General features: G+C 39.6%; 1 protein-coding gene across 2 annotated transcripts in view; it reads left to right on the top strand.

Annotated features, from left to right (window-relative positions):
- Positions 1-19,220, top strand: part of PAPPA2 (pappalysin 2) — a 461,662-nt gene that overhangs the window by 358,296 nt on the left and 84,146 nt on the right. For both annotated transcript variants that reach the window (XM_054693452.1, XM_037506421.2), the window contains one exon: positions 18,278-18,449. In XM_054693452.1, the coding sequence (XP_054549427.1) occupies positions 18,278-18,449 (172 nt within the window). The remainder of the gene's footprint in view (positions 1-18,277; positions 18,450-19,220) is intronic.

Below are 19,220 nucleotides of genomic sequence, written 5' to 3'. Positions count from 1 at the left end.
GTCGCTGAGGATCGAACTTATGTTGCAGTGGCTGGTGATAGTATAGCTCTGTCTTTAACCCCTGTGCCACCAGAGAGGCCCAAGTTCAACAATTTCTAATGCATGTCATATAGTCAGTTTGAGCTACATATGGAAATCGAAATGTACTAGCTTTAGGTGTCTTTCTATGGACATCTGAGATTGTCATTATCTACCAGATTTTTCCTGGACTCTCAGCTACAACTAGCAGGGACTATGCTTCATAGCATTGCTTTGCCCAAGGTTGGCCCTGATGGGGAAGGGAGCACACCAAACACAATAATCTGTTCTAGATGTGCTGGACTCTTTTTATGGATGGTCTAGTCAATTGAGTGGGGCTAAAGGTAGCAAGGTTCATTCCTTTAAGGAAGACATTTTCAGGCAGTTATGATCCTATTCATAAAAACTGGACAGTGTTCTATCATTAAGTGTTCCAGACAATGTTCTATCATTAAGAACAATGCCCAACATAGGTATCCTATAAACCTAACCTTGAGTAGGGAATGGGAATAAACTTGACTATATAGTATACTAGTTCGCTATTGCTGTGCAGCAAATTATACTAAGATTTATTGATATCACAATTTCTGGGGGTGAAGAATCAGGATGCAGCTCAGCTGGGTGCCTTTGGTTTAGAGTCTCATATTAGTTGCTGTCAAGCTCTTGGCCAAGGCTGCTGTTACCACAAGGTTCAAGTGGAACCAGAGAATTCATTTTCAACTTCATCTTGTGGCTACTGGCAGGTCTCAGAAGATGTGCATCCAAGCTCACGCATATAGGTGATGGCAGTGGGCAGCTCAGTTCCTTGCATTGTGGGCTTCTTCATATGCTGCCGGAGTGTCTTCAAGACAAGGCAGCTAATGATCCAAGAGAGAAAGTGAGCCCAAATGGCTATCCAAAAGGAAAGCCAGCCTTTTTATAACAATGTTGGAAGTGACAACCCATTATTTCTAGCATATTCTACTTATTAGAAGTGAATCAGTAAGTCCAGTCCACATTCAAGGACCATTTCCCGTATGCAGTAATGCTAATTGAGCACTATGTGCAAGGAAGAAATAGTGAGGGACAGTGGAGAACACTGTTACCTTAACTAGTTCATCTGCAACCTTTAAGTCTTCTTAGTGAGGAGACATCTTCAAATATTAACATAAAAATGTAGCCTATTATAATAACACCATTTACTAGAAATATTGCCTCTCTCTCATGTGTTTTCAAGTTTTCTCTATTGGCTCTACCTCTGGCCTCAAGCCATACAGAATTTCTTTTAGGTCCCTGAAACATGTGTTCTTGATGAGCTACATGTCTTTGCACATAATGTTCCTACTTTCTTGAATGCCTTCCAGTCCTTCCTCACTTTAACTAGCACTTCACCATCAGGATCCACCTCCTTCTGTGAAGTTTTGGCAAACTCCTCCCAGTTTTCATAGGACATTATACACAACCCTCACTCTACAAAAGTCTCCAAGACATTAGGTGGTAACTATTTATTTGTTATTCTTTCCCACCAAACTCTGAGCTGCCTACAGTGGGAACTTTGTTCAGTATCTGTCAGTACTTAAACAGGAGGTCTACATAGTAGGTGTCAGAAACTGTGCCCTGAAGGAGAGACAGACTTTATCTCTATATATTTGATGGAACAGATCTGAACAAACAAACTAGAAGTCACAACGTCTCTAGACCTCAAGGGACAGAATTTCCTTCACTGTCACAGCCGGGAAATTTTGACAAAGATATTGATTAATTGTGAGCACTGCTTCTCGTTCTCCACTTATTTTCATTTGACACTGTGGGAAAAACAAGATTTATATGCATGCATACAAACCAATAGAAATAGAATCTGATTCTCTAGTTTATACAGGGTGTATTTGGAATGCATAAGCATTTCCAGACCACATGTGACTGACAGGAGCCATGCAAATTGGCTTTTCCTTCTCAGCCAACACATCAGTATAATATAGTTAATTTTGATATACAGGGAACCAAATAGATCCGATATGTTTTTTTTCCTATGAACTGATTAAAATCTGAGGTCCTCAAAGAATAGATCTTTTCATATCGCTTTATCAATTACAGTTGTACATAGATAGACCATAATATGAAACCCCCAAATTCTGGGCATAGTGAGAGATTCCTGACTACCTCCTTCTTCCCCTTATGACCTGAATTCCATTCATACTTAAATGGGCAAGTGAGAGCAGACAGATACCTGGCAGTAGAAGATGTGTTGTTTATTTTATATTTGGCCATTCATGACCAATGCCTGTCCATCCTATGACACTGCCTCTAAAACAGCCTGGTTGGTCCACAGACTCTCAGCTGAAGGTTATGAAACCCAAGTCTGGTTCTCCAGTGATGTTTGCGAGCCTAACCTGGACCCTTTGACTTTATTTCTCTTTGTCTTATTTCCATTCTGTTATGGTGGTTATTCAGTTTATGAACCTTTGGGTTTAGTCTGCTGATGTTGAATCCTTTAACCTTGGGAATAAAGTTTACTTCTGTTTTTGGCCACCAGTGCCTAATAAAAATCTTAATTCATTCTTTTTCTCCAACTGTTTCCAGGTATAGTCACTTTAGGGAGAGGTCTTCATGAGCTGCCACAGTATCTCAAAGGCTGCATGGCTTTGGGAATGGGGACCATCTTTTGATCGATGTAGTGAGATTTGGAGAGTGTCCAAGATCTAATCCAGGCAGTAATATGTTAATTTGCCCAAATGAGTGAATTGGCATGAAGAGAATCAGGACTGTTGTCATCTACTTTGGAAATTCACAAGGTGAAATGTAGAATAATTTACCAATGAGCAAGAATTGCTGATGAGCATGTGGTTTCTCTTATGACAGAATTTTGTTCTAGTCACATGAACACAATGAGAAAATAAATGTAATTTCTCTAATCCTACCTGAAGTTAAATCCATAGGCCTGCCCAGTACCAAATATTCTAAAGATAAAGAATATTATCTCCTTTTCTAGGGCATGAGCTGATGACAATGGTTGAAACTTCTGATTAGTCATCATTTTTTCAACACATCCACATTTCCACTGTTTCAGTTTTCTATCTACCTGAACTACAAGAGGTTGAAAATGTAATTTAACCTTCCAAATAATCATGTTTCTCTTTTTTTAAAGATTTATTTTATTTATTTATGCATTAAAAAACTAGACCAGAAGTGCAGGGGGTGAGAGGATTCACCAGAGACAGAGTGGGGAACAAAACAGGCAGATCTACTGCAATGCACTGCTGAAGGGAGAGCAGTGGGTGAGACAGGAGAGGTCTGCTGCACTATGTGGGTCAGCTCTCTGGCTAGGGATCAAAGTCATGCCACAGCAGCTGGGAATAGCTTGATAACACTGATACTTTGACCCCTGTCCCACCAGTGCCTTACATTTCAAACAATTCTGGATTTTAATGATAGTTAGGTATATAACTGTTTGGATTTTAATGATAGTTAGGTATATAACTGTTATATCTTGCCAAATCCTTTGCCCCTTTAAATGAATTGGGCCTTGCAGTCTACTTTGTCCAGAATTAAAATTTCTAGCCCTGCTTTCCTTTTGTTTGATAAGTTTGCCTTTCTTTTATCTTTGACTCTTCTTTATCTTCATCGACAGTGAACCCAGAGCACATTGCTCCACGATGCTGTTTGCAGAGACAGTAGGATTTCATTGTGTAAAACTACTCTAAGCTTCATTCTGAAAATTTATCTCATGGTCCTCAAATCTCTGGTAGTTTTAAAATTCTGTAGTATGTTTACCTTTGGGATGTTTATCTCCCAGGATTCAGTGTCTTTGCCAACAATTCCCTCCCTTCCCCAGTCACTCTTACCTGACTCGCCAAGATCCTTACTCTTCCTGACCTGAAGTCTTGAAGTGAGGAAAGAAAGATAGGGTAGTATGAATAAGAAGGACAGTTGGGTAAAGAATAGATCTTTGACCCAATAGAATAAAGAAAGAATGACCTCTCTTTTTGTAGTATGTCTCCATACCTTATTTGCCTTTTTCTTTCTTTTTTTTGAAAAACAAACGAACGAATAAAAAATGGATGCTTTGATTATATTCCAGCTCGAATATAATTTAATCAGGAGGATATCTTCACAACTTTGGGCTCTCCTCCTTGGCTTTGAGTACTGATAAGAGTTTTATTACTTTCCTGTATTGTTGGTATGTAAGTGGAAGGCAGGGAGACAATACCTCATAGTATTCTTGTGAGATTATGTGGAAATACTGCATATGAAGTTTAACACATCCTAATGCCGAGTGGGAGCACCAGCCATGGCTTTCCCACACTGTTCCATATTTTTAATTTTTATCACCCTCCTTTCAGAAAGTATGCGTTATCAATTAATTTGTTGGCTTTCAGCTCCAGAGCACTCTCATCACCCTGCTTTGTAATACTGCAAGAGCAGTGCATTGATATTTATCCTTTGCTGCTTGGCACACAGTTAAGTTTTGTCAGTAGAGGATTCTGAAGACATACTGCAGGAGGAAGAGGCTTCTTTTCCTGGTTTTGGTGCACTTGCTTCCCTTTTGCTTCTGTGACACGCTCAGCAGTGGTGTGTAGAACACCTATGTCAATACAGCAGGCACTTGGGCCCCCAAGGTATTCCTTTCCACCTGACTCTTTCCATAACCAGCCAAAGGCAGCAGCTTGTGAGTGGTGCACCCACTGCAGGCCATGGATTACTATCAGTAGCATCCCATTTCCCATGGAAAGGAGTTCAGCATTGTTCTGAAGCCTAAAGGCGCAATCAAATTGATCTCCAAGTCCTATCTTTGTGAACTCACCTCCTGGTACCATTACCAGGTTAATCAGCATCTATTCAGGACACATAATTAGAATAGAGACTGTCTAATATAAATAATGATTAACTAGTATCAGGGTTAAGGAGAACCCTAGTGAATAAAAGAATGGTGGATAAAGAAAGCGACCATTACTTATAGGGAGTGAAGGGGGAGTATCCATGGAGGGAACAAATGTGGAAGAGGTACTCCATCTAAGGCTGAGTCATATCATTGGAGGAGGTGGGGCTGTGGCACACTCCATGGCAGAGAAGTTTGCAGAGGCTCAGGCTGGCAACCTGGAAGTCACCCCCTGCAGTGTAAAGAAACTTCTCTTTGAAACCTGCAGGAACATACAGAGTGTGACTGAAACTCACTAAGGGCAAGTGCTACTCAAGTCTGTCAGACACCAGGGCTTCAGAAGCAAGAGAGGAAAACACAGAGGATTCAAGGGACACCCCTTCCTCCTGCGGTGTCTCTCCAGTGTGTCTACTGGAACACATGACATCAGGCTGGCTGACAAAAGAGCAGTATTCATGGAGTTTATTGCTAGTATCACAAAGTAGGGCAATGTAGGATGGGTTCTGGAGCTGAGAGACAATAAGTTGACAACTGGCAGTAATGGTCTTGTCAAATAACCAGGAATAAGCCCCTTGTCTTTCTGCTATTTATGTTTCAGATAAGATATTTTTTACATTCCTGGTTTTCATACTTAGACCACATTTCAATATAACTTCTAGACTGACCATATTGCAAATCCCTATTTTCATTTTTCAGTATTTGAACTCCCTTTAAGTCCAAGGCAAACATAAAGTATAAATACCCCATTAGTTTGTTCAGTGTAAACACACATTCTGATTCAGATGGAAAACAAGTAATAGATAGTCACAAATATAAAATTGTAGTGGGTTCTGAGGTTTACCTTAACTATGGCTTATAAAAGTTAAGTGTTTTAATATAGAATTAAATGGGGTATCGATCTTTTAAAATGAATATCCATGTGGAAACTGGGGTTCTTTCTTTCTTTTGTTCTCAGTGTCATTCTTTTACACTCACTGTATATAGTCATGCTTTCATTCTTTTTATCATTATGGATAATTGAGAGTTAATTCATAACTATTTAGGTCTAGTGTTTAATTGATATAAGTGTATATATGGCATATGTGTATGTGTGTGTGCCTGAATATAAAAAGGGACAGTCTATTAATCATTCAAAAATATTTATTAAGTGCTTACAACATGCCAGCAATCTCTGTCAGTTCAGGAAACATATTCAGAGAGTATAAATTCACCCTATTTGAGATTAGCAAAACTAAGACTAGTGAAGAATATTTTTAGTAAAGAAAGTATACTTAAAAAGTATCTTTTTGGTAAGGAAGGATACTATTAGATAAATGGAAAACAGTTGCAGATATACCCATTTCTACTAAAGTCCATGAAATCCTGCCCTTTCATGGACACCTTCAAATTAGATGTGAGTTGGGGTAATGAAAGTTTAATTGACTTTGGAATGATTAAAGAATACCTACATTTTAAATGTATGTATGTAAATAACATTTTTTTAAGGTAACCATGAAACCAAGAATTGCAGTTATGGGTTTCAAGTAATAGAGGTGAACTGATGATATTGATGGAGTAAGTGATAGAGTGTAACTATAAATATACTTTGGATGTTTTGGTAAAGTTCAGAAAATGAATGATCTAGACTACGGAAATTTTGCAAAAAGAATCCAGGAAGCTTGGGGGTCATTAGACGGAGAGAAGTTTTGACCTAGTTTCTATAGAGTGCTAGCCCACACAAAAAAGAACCTCACTCTTCAGTGGAGAGAAAATCTAAGGAAAAAAAATCACTCTCTTGGAGAATAGAAATTTAATAAATCAGAGAGAGAAAATATAATATTGAAAACTTGGGTCATGCTTTTCTAAAGTTTTCTATTGTTTTGTAATGATATTATTACCTACTTAACAGTTTAAACCAATGCACATTTATAATCTCAGAGTTTCCTAAGGTCAAGAATGTAGGCAAGACTTAGTAAATCATGAAAGTAATGTGGTGGTAAATCTGTAAGGTGGTGTCAATGAGAAATGGGCTCTCATTTGAAGACTTAAGTGGGGAAGGTTCATTTCCAAGTTCTCTCAGTCAGAAATAATTTTCAGTCTCAGGTAACATAATCAGAAATGACCTTATCATCTTTGTCATGTTTAGTTGGTTAGAAGCAAATCACTGATTCCACCCATGCTCAGATTAAGAGAGTAACACATGGGGGGAATCTAGAAGGTCGGAGTCATAGCCACCATAATACTTTAGCCTGAGTTAGTTGAAGTTGTGCATAAACCTTAGAGTCACAACTCTCTAACTGCATTTGTCTCATAACCTGATGCAGCTACACACATAGTTATTTAGGCTCAACTTGCTAGGCAGTCTGGGTAGAGGAACCATGTGAGGAATTTATGTGTGAGATGAATGATTCCTGGAGCAAGATCTTCTAGAAATTCCACATTTCTTTCTTTTTTTTTAAAGATTTATTTATTTGTGCATACAAGAGCTGGGGTATAGGCAAGAGATGTAGGGGGTAAGAGGATTCACCAGAGACAGAATGGGGAGCAGAACAGGCAGACTGACTGAAATACACTGCTGAGGAGAGCAGCAGGCGAGACACTAGAGGTCTGCTGCGCCATGTGGGTCAGCTCCCTGGCCGGCCAGTGATCGAACTCATGCCATGCTGCAGTGGCTGTGGATAGCTTCATGGTGCTGTAACTTAACCCCTTGCACCACCAGGGAGTCCTCCCCATTTCTTGGTAGGTGGATTATCTATGCTTACATTTCTCAATGAATGTCCTCTCAACTGTCCATTATCTAGATATACTACATTCATTTTATAAATGATTCCTGTCCAAATTTTATTTCTGTCTATTTTTCCATAGTCTTTAGCCTACTTAATAGTCACTTTCTTCATGACTCAAGTGGAATTATTAAAATATTCATTAAAGCAATATATATTTCTTTCCTGGAAAAATCATGAAATTAAATAGAATCTTAAAAATTAAAAAATTGTAGGTGTTGTTTAAATGATCAGAGTTCTGACTCTTCATAGTGATGGGTAATTGAGAATGCCTCAATGTACATAGAGATCTGAAGACATGCACACTCCTTTTATCACCTTTGTTGTTTCTTTATAGCCTCTGTTCTTCAGACTCAGTTTTCATTTCCATTGACTATAAAAATTTAAAAATCCATTGAGAAATATCAACAATTAGCTATCACAAGCAACTCACAGCTTTCTGTTTGTAATTTCTGAACTTTGGGAAGATGAATAATATTGCTAGCTCACACTGACTTCTCCCTAGCTACCTTCAGATCCCTCTTTCAATGGTAAGTGCTATGGTGCAAAGATATCTTTAGCTTTAGAAAGTTATTCTTGAAAAGATGGATCTGCTATTGAGATGGTAGGATCTTCATCACTAAGTCAAGAGGTTTTCTAGATCAGCCTCTATTCCCATGGAGGATTCACTATAGACAGGAGAAATGGAGGGATGTGGTGGAAAACAAAGCAATTCTCCCATAAAACTCGACTTCTGTGAATTTAACAATCCGCACAGAATTTTTTCAAGAAAGTGGCTTCCATTTGGGGCTATTTGGATTCAGGTGTGAAAATATATCTTCTGGATTACAAGGTAGAGCTGGGCCATTTTTTAAGCCCCATTCCAGGGTAATGCAGTCAGAGTGCAGCTCAGTGCCTTGGCATTCCAGCCCTGCTGTGTGTGAGTCTGGGAATAGGATCGTTCCATCTCTATTATCTGTCATTTTGCTTCATGCTTCATTATGCCCTGGAACAGTTATTATTGCTGCTTTACACATTTCTATTGTGCTTCAATTATTTGGAGCTCAGATTTAAAATGTCAGTGTTACCCTTCCTCCTCTGCCTGGAATGGATGCCTGTACCCTGCCATGCCTCTCCATCCCCTGCTCAGACCTATGGAGAACATTCACATCACCTCCCTTTTGATAGACTCACAAAGTGAAAATCTCTCTTTCTTCTGTTCAGGTCTACAGGTTAAAGATTTTGTTTATTCTTAGGCTCCTCATCTTTTATTTTTACCAGGTGGTTGTCTTTTAATGTTCGAGGATAATGGGCAGTGTTCTTTCTTGATGCTGGGAAAGGCACTATAGAAATGAAATATGTATCTCATTTCTGCTCATTTGATTATCTTCTCCCCCAAAGCAGTTTAGCAAATTAATGTTGAATCTGTTTTTGTTTCTTAAGCAATGAAAGAATTATAGCTGCTCAATTGTTCCCTAAGTTTCTTGCCCAACTTCCTTTTCCCAGAATAATTTGTCCATAAAATGAGAGGAAAGGAGGAGAATCTACCAGAGAGGATTCTGTTTCTACTGTCCAGAGATGGTTAACCTAGTGAAGGGCAGGTCTGCTGTGGGAGCACTGAGCTGCCTGAATCTTTTTGACTGTTTGCTCTCATGAGATTACAGAGGAAAAATGAAAAGGTCATGGACATGGTCTCATTTAGGGTTCTTACTGGGGTATATTATTAGAACCTATTGGGTGGCTGCTTTTGGTTGACAGTTACAAACACAAACAGCATAAGAAGACTTAGGGTTCAAGTCTACCTCCAAGAAATTGGTTGATTTCAAAACACCAACTTTGAAACAACAACCTCCATACCTCCCCAACCCCATAGATAACTTATCACAGTGTCTGAAATTCTACCACTAGAAATTATTTTCTTCAAGTCTGGATAATGTTCAGATGCCTCTTTAAAATAGTAAATAACTAATAATAGTTGAAATGCTTGAAGTCATCATCAACTCTCCATGCCATAAATATTCTCTTATAGACCATGACAATTCAAAAATAGACTAGGGCCCCGCTGAAATGCAGCCCCTGTATATGCATCCAAATGTTAGGGGGACATGAGAGCAGAAAAAGTAGTACTGGAAAGAGAGATGAGTTTTAAACATTACCTGCTTCCCAATTTGCTCAGGTAGGCTCTGCCCTTATGGCCTGTATTCATGGCAGATGGTGGAGAGAGCAAAGAAAATAAAAATAAACCAATATTTCCAGGGTTCTATCATTTCACCAGCCTGCCAAGTAGACAGACACTATTGACAGATATGACTGTGAACTCTGGTTGGAATGACTGGCTGGGTATGTCTGGATCTGTGTAGCCATAAGCATGAAGTCAGAGGAAGTGTGATGATTGCAGTGGCAGCAGGCCCGACGTCTAGCCCCTGCCTCACACTTTTGGTTGCATCATGTAGTTTCACCACATGACTTTTGGGCAGTTTCTTCTCTTTTTGGGCCTTCACTTCTCCACAAGCAAATGACCCATTGATGTTGCAAGTCTTGGGAATGCTAAGAAGAGCAAAAAAAAAGAAGAAAATAATACTTTATATTTGATGTCAACCAAGGACTGACAAATTCTGGGATTAAGAGATATTAAAAACAATGTGCAACTTCTATTGAGGAGTCCAGAAAATTTATAGGAAGAGGAAGCAATGGAAGAGAGGGAAAGTCTCAAAGGGGCCCAATTCTATACAGTATGCTTCTGTGTGTGAGTTTGGAATTCATTTAATGTGCTGGAATGTAAATCCTCAAGACCTCAATTTACCCATACCTCAAGCATAAACACAGAGAATCCATGTTACCCCTTCTTCCAGCTCTGTAGGTGCTATTCTAGGAGTGACAATGATGGATGCTCTGCCCATTGAACTTCATTCACAGGACCATGTTGTTCCCTCACTTAACTCCACATGTTTCACAATTTCAAGGGCTTGGCCTATAAATATGCCCAGGGAAGTGTCATCCCCACATTAATAGTATGATTGGTGATCAGGAATAAATAGTAGGTCACAGGGGAGTCAGCAGTGTGCTCATTAGGAGGGCCCCAGTGATTACTCTTCATTAGAACTTGCCCCACATGTAGACAGCACTACTTTTACAAACTGGGTGGCAGAGAAAGGGCGTATTTATTCCCTACCAGGAAAACACATCCTCTGTGTGTTAGCCAGCAACTACTTTGACCCTTCCTCCAGTGTTCCACCTATTTTATAATCTATATTAATATCATGGGTTCTGAAACTAAGTGAAACAAAGCTTTTGAGACAGAAAGTGCTTTTGGCTGAGTGATATAAATCTGTTTCTTTTTAGAAGGACAGGGGGCATTTGGACAGGACTTCTAGTGTTACAGCCAGTCATGGCAAAAATTGTGGCCAGAATTAGAAATGAACAAAGCAAATTACTCAGTACAAGGACCACTGGAGTCCAACTTACAAATAGGTCACATTCTAGAAAGAGATGGACATCTCCAGAAAGAGATGTTTTGAGGGGCCAACCTCAATGCAGAAACTTCAACAGAGGAAACCTCAGTTTCCCAGAAGACAGGTATGGAAGAAGTCTGCTTAGTAAAATAATTCAATTCTGTGTCATGTGAAGGAAGAATCACAATTGCTGTTGAGATTCCTCTGTTTCTTTCATATGAAACTCTTCAGATGAGAACTTGAATTAATTTCCCCTCAAAGTACCAAGATTGTTAGTTCAATAAGAATTGTTCAATAAGAATCTTCTTAATTCAATAAGAATCAATAAAACAGAGTGGGGGAATGGAGAGAAATCTGATCCTTTTTTTACTATTTAACCTTAAAAGAGATGTTTCTACAGAAGCCACTGGGATTGCTACTTGGTCAATGGTAGCACTTCTTGGATAAATGAATTGAAATATTTTGTTTAACTGAACAACTGAAAAGTTGGGACATTAAACAAAAATTACATTGGGAAAGACAGATTGTGAGAAATTCTTTTGGGTTCTCCACCACATTCTGCCCATTCATAGATTCTCTGTACTGCCATCCCTAATACCACTATCACCTTACTTATGAAATTAAATACCATGTGAGAACTGGAAGGGATCTTTAAGAAAACCTTGTCCAACCCCATAATTTTATAAATTTGCTGACAGTGGGCCAGAGTGGTTAGGAGACTTACCCAGAGTCATAGAAGCAAGCAAGCCAAGACCTGAGCCCAAGTCACCTGGGCCTTGAACAACTACTTTGTCTGCCATATCATGCTGTTTCTCAAAAAGTATGGTATAGATGATAGACAGTTGCTCCAAAAATAACCTAGCTTCCATATATCAGGTTGTGGTCAGTCTATTTTGGTTGCCTAAGGGAAAGTAAGATGTTGACTATAGAAAAGGTTATGAGTCGGTGTCATCCTAATGTTAAGTTTGAGCCAAAAATTAACTAAATGCTTCTTTGTTATTATATTGTAGTATTAAAGTGGTAGGACATTCTGTAATAAACCAGTTCTTTTGGGCTCAGTTTCTTCATCTCTAAAATGAGTAATTTGGATTGAATTATCTTCAAGATCTTTTCAGTTTTAACAAGCTATGGTTTCTCCAAAATTGTTGTTAGAGGTACCACCCCTTAACAATTATATTCAAGAAATGGGTACTTTGAACCAGTAATCTTCCATCATCCTTTACATGAGAAGGTCACTTTAGGTTCTGATTAGCTCTGGCATATTGTCACAGCCCCTTGAAGTTATTTAGGGTTGCTCAGACCCTCAGGGAACTTTGATCAAAGCTTCAGAAAACTGTGGATGGGTAGAACAGCCAGAACTTCACTCATTTGTCAGGAACTACCCAGTTTCCTAATATGAACCTTTGTTAGATGCTCAGTCAATGTCCTGAAATGACCTTGAGAAATGAAAAACTAAAAGGAGGTAAGCAGTGCCTGGAATGGCATGCCTGAAGGGCAGCTCATCACAGGTTTGTTAGGAAGTCTGTCTGTCCCCTCTGCAGAGAGCAATGTCTCCTTTCTGGTGTCAGCCTTACCCTGTTCCTCACCCATCCCTGAAAGTTGGAGGAAAACTGTGGCTAAGCCTATCTTTATATAAAGATTTTGACTCTTTTCAGTATAGGTTCTCCATATTTGTTAGAACTTAAGAGAGCCGTGCATGATGAATTTTCTTTGGTATCAGTGGTAGGGAGGAAATGATGATGTTGTCTAGAGTTGAATGTGCTACATTTCCCTGTGTTCTGACTGTACAGCACTGGAAAGAACTTTCTAGGACATCTCTTTTGCCTTCCTAAATCCTAGTGATTCATTCAGGTCAAATCAAACCCTATGATAAAGCTTTCTCTGAAACAGCCATGAATGTGTAATCAGTAACACATGATTTAATTATTTTCTCTCCTCAACTACATTGAAACTTTTCAGAACAGGGGAAATGTTTTATGCTTTTGATCTATGTGATGATTTCTATGTGATAATTTGTACCAAAAAACATTCAAGCGTAATGATCAAGCTGTGGGACCTTCTTTTCCTAGAACCGGTCTTGCTATTTTATAATCTTGGCCTATGGAGCTTATTAACATTTCAGGTTACACATATGTAGTTCTTTATGGTCCTGGGTTTCACTACTGGTGAGCATTAAAAACTTTGAAATTTAAAAATCACAGATGCTACAGTCTCGCCACAGCCCTAAAAAATCATCTCCAGGAGACAAAGCTTGGGTGTCCACATTTTATAAAAATTCTCTGAGTCTGATGTGCAACTGTGGTTTAGAAAGTCACCCCCTGGCATAGGAGGGCCCATCTTTTATGGAAATGTGTCAACAGAGGTTTTCCAAATACAGATATCACCTACTGGCACAACCAACAAAGGAGAAACACGATGGCCGGGCCAAACAGTGCTAAGATTGTGCCCAGATGCCCAAGAGCAGAGTGTAAGAAGAGGATAACCCCAGGTTACAGTTCATGTTGGACAGGGATCCACAATTGAAAACTAATTTTTTTTAAAACTTCAAGCAAAATATCTCTGGAGAGTTGGACCAGAAGAAAGAGTAGAAGCTTCTTGGAGAAGTAGAGAGAAGAGAAAAGCTAGAATTATGGGGAGGTGGCCATTTATGTAATGTGATTTTTAAGACCCTACTGATTTAAAATTCCATTATGCAAACTTCATTTCTTTGGACCCAAACTTTTTTGCCTCTTAAAAAGGAAATATCCATGAATCATGTCCAAATGGATCATTATATCCTTACCTGAGAGCACATTTTGATGGGGCATGAAGAAAAAATCTGGAAAAAAATCAGTGGAAGGGTGAGGAGTGATTGAGGGGACTAAGCAGAGCACCTTGCGGACAGTGGCAACTGGACAGAAATTGCCAATCTGATTTGCTATCATTTAAGAGACAATTTCTCAAAACTAAAATGGGCTATTAAATTTTATATAGTGGGCCTCCCCGGTGGCGCAGCGGTTGAGCGCTGGGTTGCGAAGCTGCCCGCGGCCTCGGCGGCGCGGGTTCGATCCCCGGCTGCTCCCCAGCCACCGGAGGAGGGTCCCACATGGCGCTCAGAACTCTCCTGCCGCCCGCTGCTCCCCTCAGCAGTGTACTTCGGTCCTTCTGCCTGCTCTGCTCCCCGCTCTGGCTCTGGTGAATTCTCTCACCTTCCCGCGCTTCTGACTGTACCCAGTGCATGTATAAACACACAAAAAACAAACAAACAAATAAATAAATAAAACATGCCTCTAAAAAAAAAAATTAAAAAAAAATAATAAATTTTATATAGTGTCCCTCCATATGCACAAACACACACACACACACACACACTTATCATGCTGAGGAGCTACTGCTAGGTCTTAAACTGAGAAGAAAGCAACAGGAAAGCAACCTCATCCTCAAGGAGATGGCCTCATGGTCCAGACTGGCCTCCAGAGCAAGGGTTCTGACTTCCAACCCGAGGATTTTCCTCTGACTCTCTGTGTGGCCTCCAGCCAGTCTTCAACAGCTTCAGTTTCCTTGTATGTCAAACCAAAATAAATACCTAACTTCCTACCTCTCTGGGGCACTGCTGCCGCTTTCATTAACATTTGTCCAAAGACCATAAGAAGAAAACTTGGAGAAGTTTTAAGACTAATTGGGTGGAAAGGAGAATGCATTGAGCGGTGGGAACACAGAGAACACAACTTCACTCAGAAACCAGTGTTTGTAGTGGAAGAGATACTTGAAAGGGGTTTTAGGGTTGGAGTGCAAGGGAGAAAAGTCTACAATTGGTACCAGACACGATCAGAAGCTAACAACCCGGCAAACACTAGCCTCATAAAACAAATTCCTTAAAAAGGAAACAAATGGAAATATAGTGAAAAGAATTTGCAACAGGGCCTCCCTGGTGGCGCAAGGGGTTAAGACACAACCTATGAAGCTATCCGCAGCTTCTGCAGCATGAGTTCAATCCCTGGCCAGGAAGAAACCCACATGGTGTGGCAGACCTCTCCTGACTCTCCTGCTGCTCCCCTCAACAGTGTATTTCAGTTGATCTGCCTGTTCTGTTCCCCACTCTGTCTCTGGTGAGTCCTCTACAGCCTCTGGCCTGTACCCCAGCTCTTGTATGCATAAATAAATAAATCTTAAAAAAAAAGAATTTGCAGCAGCTCCTCTAAAACCATTTCTCACTTCATAAACAGGTCTGATTTTGGTGCCTCTTTTTCTTTTCTTTTTTTTTTTTTTTTCTGGTCTTGGTCTTATTTCATGTCACTTACCCCTCTTATCTGCTCCACTGTTTCACCCTTCCATCTTGTTGCCAATTCTGGACCAACTTCTCACACTGATAGTCATTACACTGGCAGTTAAAAAAAAAAAAAACAATTTGATGGAAGGGGGCACACGTTCAGGGTTCATTTTGTGTTTTGTGTCACATGTATTTGTCTTCAGTGATGATGTGGATTCATTGGATGGAGTCACTGAAAAATGGCAGTACTATTTCACATTAATTTCTAAGCAGTAAGCTTACGTGAACCAGAACTATTAACAACTTTCTGATTTCCAGTATGCTCTGCTTAACCTGCTGGAGAAATGCTATATTTTGTGGGCAACAAGGGTGTGAAGCATTGATGGAACTTGGGGTTTGTATTTTGGCATCACTAATGAGTTATTCTGATTTCATCCCATGAAAGATGGTCAGATCCCTTATCCAGATAGGTTGAATGAAAACTCAGAGACAAAGATTTAATTCCTATTTTATTAGTGTTAACGCCCAATTATCAGTGTTGGACTTGGAGAATTCATGCCCCTGCCCTCATCAGATTCCATGGAGTGTTTGTAGGATGCCATACCTTCACTGGCGAAAATCAAAACGTGAAGAATTTTAAAAGTTACCTTCGTACAATTCAGCTCCAGTCCCTCCATCATTTACCCAATAAGCATAGATAGAAAAAATGAGAATGTCACTGATATATGACTTCAATCCCCTGGGTATATGATCAGTGACACAGGCATTAGCACATTCATCAAGTCCGTCCTCTTTGGACTGGTGTTTTTCAACCACATCAATTATTTCAAGAAAGTATATGCATATTCAATAAAATTTTATTTTCCTTTTATTTATATTGTTGCCCAGCTCTTTGATGAAGTCAATGCCCACTAACACAATTCAAGGTCAAATAAAGTAAATTGATGGAGAAAAGTAGTTCTTTTCGTTAATATTCAGCACCACTGGCAACAACATCACAAGCAAGAAAATATAATCAAATGACTTGTTACTATCCCCCACTAAGCTATGAGTTGTTTATGGGCATGATACTTACTTTTCCCTTAGTACAGAGACCAATGTCCTGCCTACAATAAATGCTCAGTGAATGTTTATGAATGAATGAATGAATGAATGAATGAACAGGGCAAGATGATTCAATCATTTTTGATAATGCTATCCTTGTATTTCAGATACCCATCTGTCACCACAAAATTGAACATTTTGATAGCCATTCACTTTTCTGTCTATATAGTATAGGCAAATTTAATTCAGCAAACATTTATTGCATCCACTATAGCAGGGTGTATGGTAAATATAAAAGTGGGAAGTATTATCTCAAGTTGTTCATAATCTAGTTCATAATCATAATTCAACATTTTTGGTAACATTCATATACTAATTGTCACATGGATAAAAATTAGTAAGTCAGCTAAAGGACAAACAAATACAAGCCTAATCCTAATAAAAGATAAACGTGATGTTCAAGGAGCATTATTTTTTAATTTCCCTAGAAAGCTCAAAAGAGGAAGTTATCTGAAGGGGCTTCTTAGAGAAAGAATCTCAACAAACCAGAGATTCAACAACTCAAGTGAAGGTACAGAAATGAGATAATGGAAAACACACTGCTGAGGGTAGAACTTGAGTCACATGCAGTGAAGCAGTGATGTTGGCACCTTGTCCCCCACTTGAAGAGGAAGGAGTTGAAACACTGGGAAATGGATAACCAAATCATACAAGTAGCAAAGATAGAACCAGTGTTTAAATTCAGACAACCTGGGACCTGTGCCTTCCCTTTAAATCTCTATAGCTCTGCCTTAGTTAAATGGTGATGCTCTTTTAGCTCTGTGGCATCCTTGCTACAGTTATATTCCAGTTAAGTCTCCAGCACCCTAGGGAGTTTCTCTCTCTTCTGCTCCTAGTTGATTGGCTCTGAGATGCACGCAGCATACCTCCTTTGCTGAGAGGATGTCCCTGGAGGCACCTAGCACAGTGTCCTGCAGGTAGCAGGGATTTAAGATTCCTCTTCCTGACACGGACTCAACTTCTGATTAGCAGTACTGTTGTGCAGTGTTGTGTAGGGCTGTGGCTGTACTGCTTTAACAACATGAGCTGCGTGGGTCCGCTTATGTTGGAATCTTGTTCAGTAAATACAGTTGGCCCTGCACATCCGTGGTCGTCCTTTGACAGATTCAATCAATCTCAGATGTCTGTTGGTTGAAGCCACAAATTCAGAACCTATGAATATGGAGGACTGATTAAATACTTGAGTATCCTTGGATTTGGGTACCCACTGGGGTTCTATAACCAATCCCCCGCAAATATCAAGGGGTATCTGTAGTCAAGTTTTGGGGGAGTTAAAAGTCATGTGCAAATGTTCAACCATGTAGGAGTTGGTGCCTCTAAACTCCCTATTGTTCAAAGGTCAAATGTATTTTCATACCAATCAGTAAATAAATGGTGCCTTTTCTGTCATGTCAGATACTTAGACCCTCACACAGACCACCCTGATAATGCCTATGATCAAACAATTAAAATATTAATGCCTGACACAACCAGGGTCCCTCAGAATTCACTCCTTACTTTTGTTCTAATTGTTTGGGACCTGGCAGTATTGGGTGTTTACTTTTGCAGGCATCCTGTGATCGATTCATTTCTGATGCCATCTAGAGCTCTAGACACATACTATCCACCTTGTTCCATCACCATTTTTTCCTCCTAGAAAAGCCATAGAAGGTGGCTGGTCATAATTTATTAGCTGTTATTGATCATGTTATTTTATGCCATATGGTTTCATAGAAAGAGATGATGAGTTTGATGTTTGTTTAGCAGGAAAAAAATATCTTCATTTGTTTTGAGGCACTTCCCAGAGAGAGGCCAGAGTTCTGGCTGCTGCTATTTGTTCTGAGTCAGTCTAAGATGTTTCTGTTTCTGTCACCCCCAGCTGTGCCCATCAGTCCTGTGGGGAGCAAAACAGCTGTGCCCCACTGCTGCTTGACCATGCGGATGTGGTGAACTGTACCTCAGATGGCCCAGGGCACATGAAGTGTGCAATCACGTGTCAAAGAGGGTTTGCCCTTCAGGCCAGCAAAGGGTGGTTCCTCAGACCCATTCAGGTGAGTTGAAGATCCTGAGTCATCAAAACCAAACTTCTGGGAAAGGCAGGTTCTCATTCTCCTTTCCATGGGTGGATGGGGGAAGGACATATGTTTTTAAATCATTGAAATGAAAAATGAAGACGAAGAAGCAGGGAAAAGCTCTACTGTATAGAAATGTAAGGTATGTAAGTGTATGTGCAATTCTGATTAAACTAGGGTGTCAGTGGTTCTCCAGATGGAATAAGCAGCTGCTTATTCCATTCTTCTCCCTTGTTTTTGACTTCATTTCAGAAATCATGGCCCCTATTTTGTCTTCAAGGTGAGAATATCACCGTTGAGATTTGCCCACAAGTTGCAGACAAGATAGGTTGCAACCCACTCATCCATGGTTCATTGTCCAACTTCCTAATTCTCCTTATTGGAGTCGAGAGAGAAAACATCTGATTTTCTTCCCCAAAGCTTGAAAGATGTTACTGAGGTGGATATTATGATTCTGGCTTTAGCTTTGGCTGATTTTTTAAAATTTCTACAAGCTACCACAGCATAATTTCCAGAATTTCAAGGTGATTTGGAGAGTAAAAATATTGCTCAGAAATAGATGACTGGATCAGGAAGATGTGGCATATATACACAATGGAATATTATTCAGCAATCAAAAAAGATAAACTCATGCCGTTCACAGCAACATGGATGGAGCTAGAAGGAATTATGCTCAGTGAAATAAGCCAGGAGGAAAAAGAAAAGTATTGGATGGTTTCACTTATAGCAGGAATATAGGGGAACCAAGTA

This window comes from Talpa occidentalis, unplaced genomic scaffold, assembly GCF_014898055.3.
Source record: "Talpa occidentalis isolate TD23 unplaced genomic scaffold, MPIMG_talOcc4v2.1 talOcc4.12, whole genome shotgun sequence".
NCBI classification, from domain to species: domain Eukaryota; kingdom Metazoa; phylum Chordata; class Mammalia; order Eulipotyphla; family Talpidae; genus Talpa; species Talpa occidentalis.
This window is presented reverse-complemented; position numbering and strand designations above follow the sequence as displayed.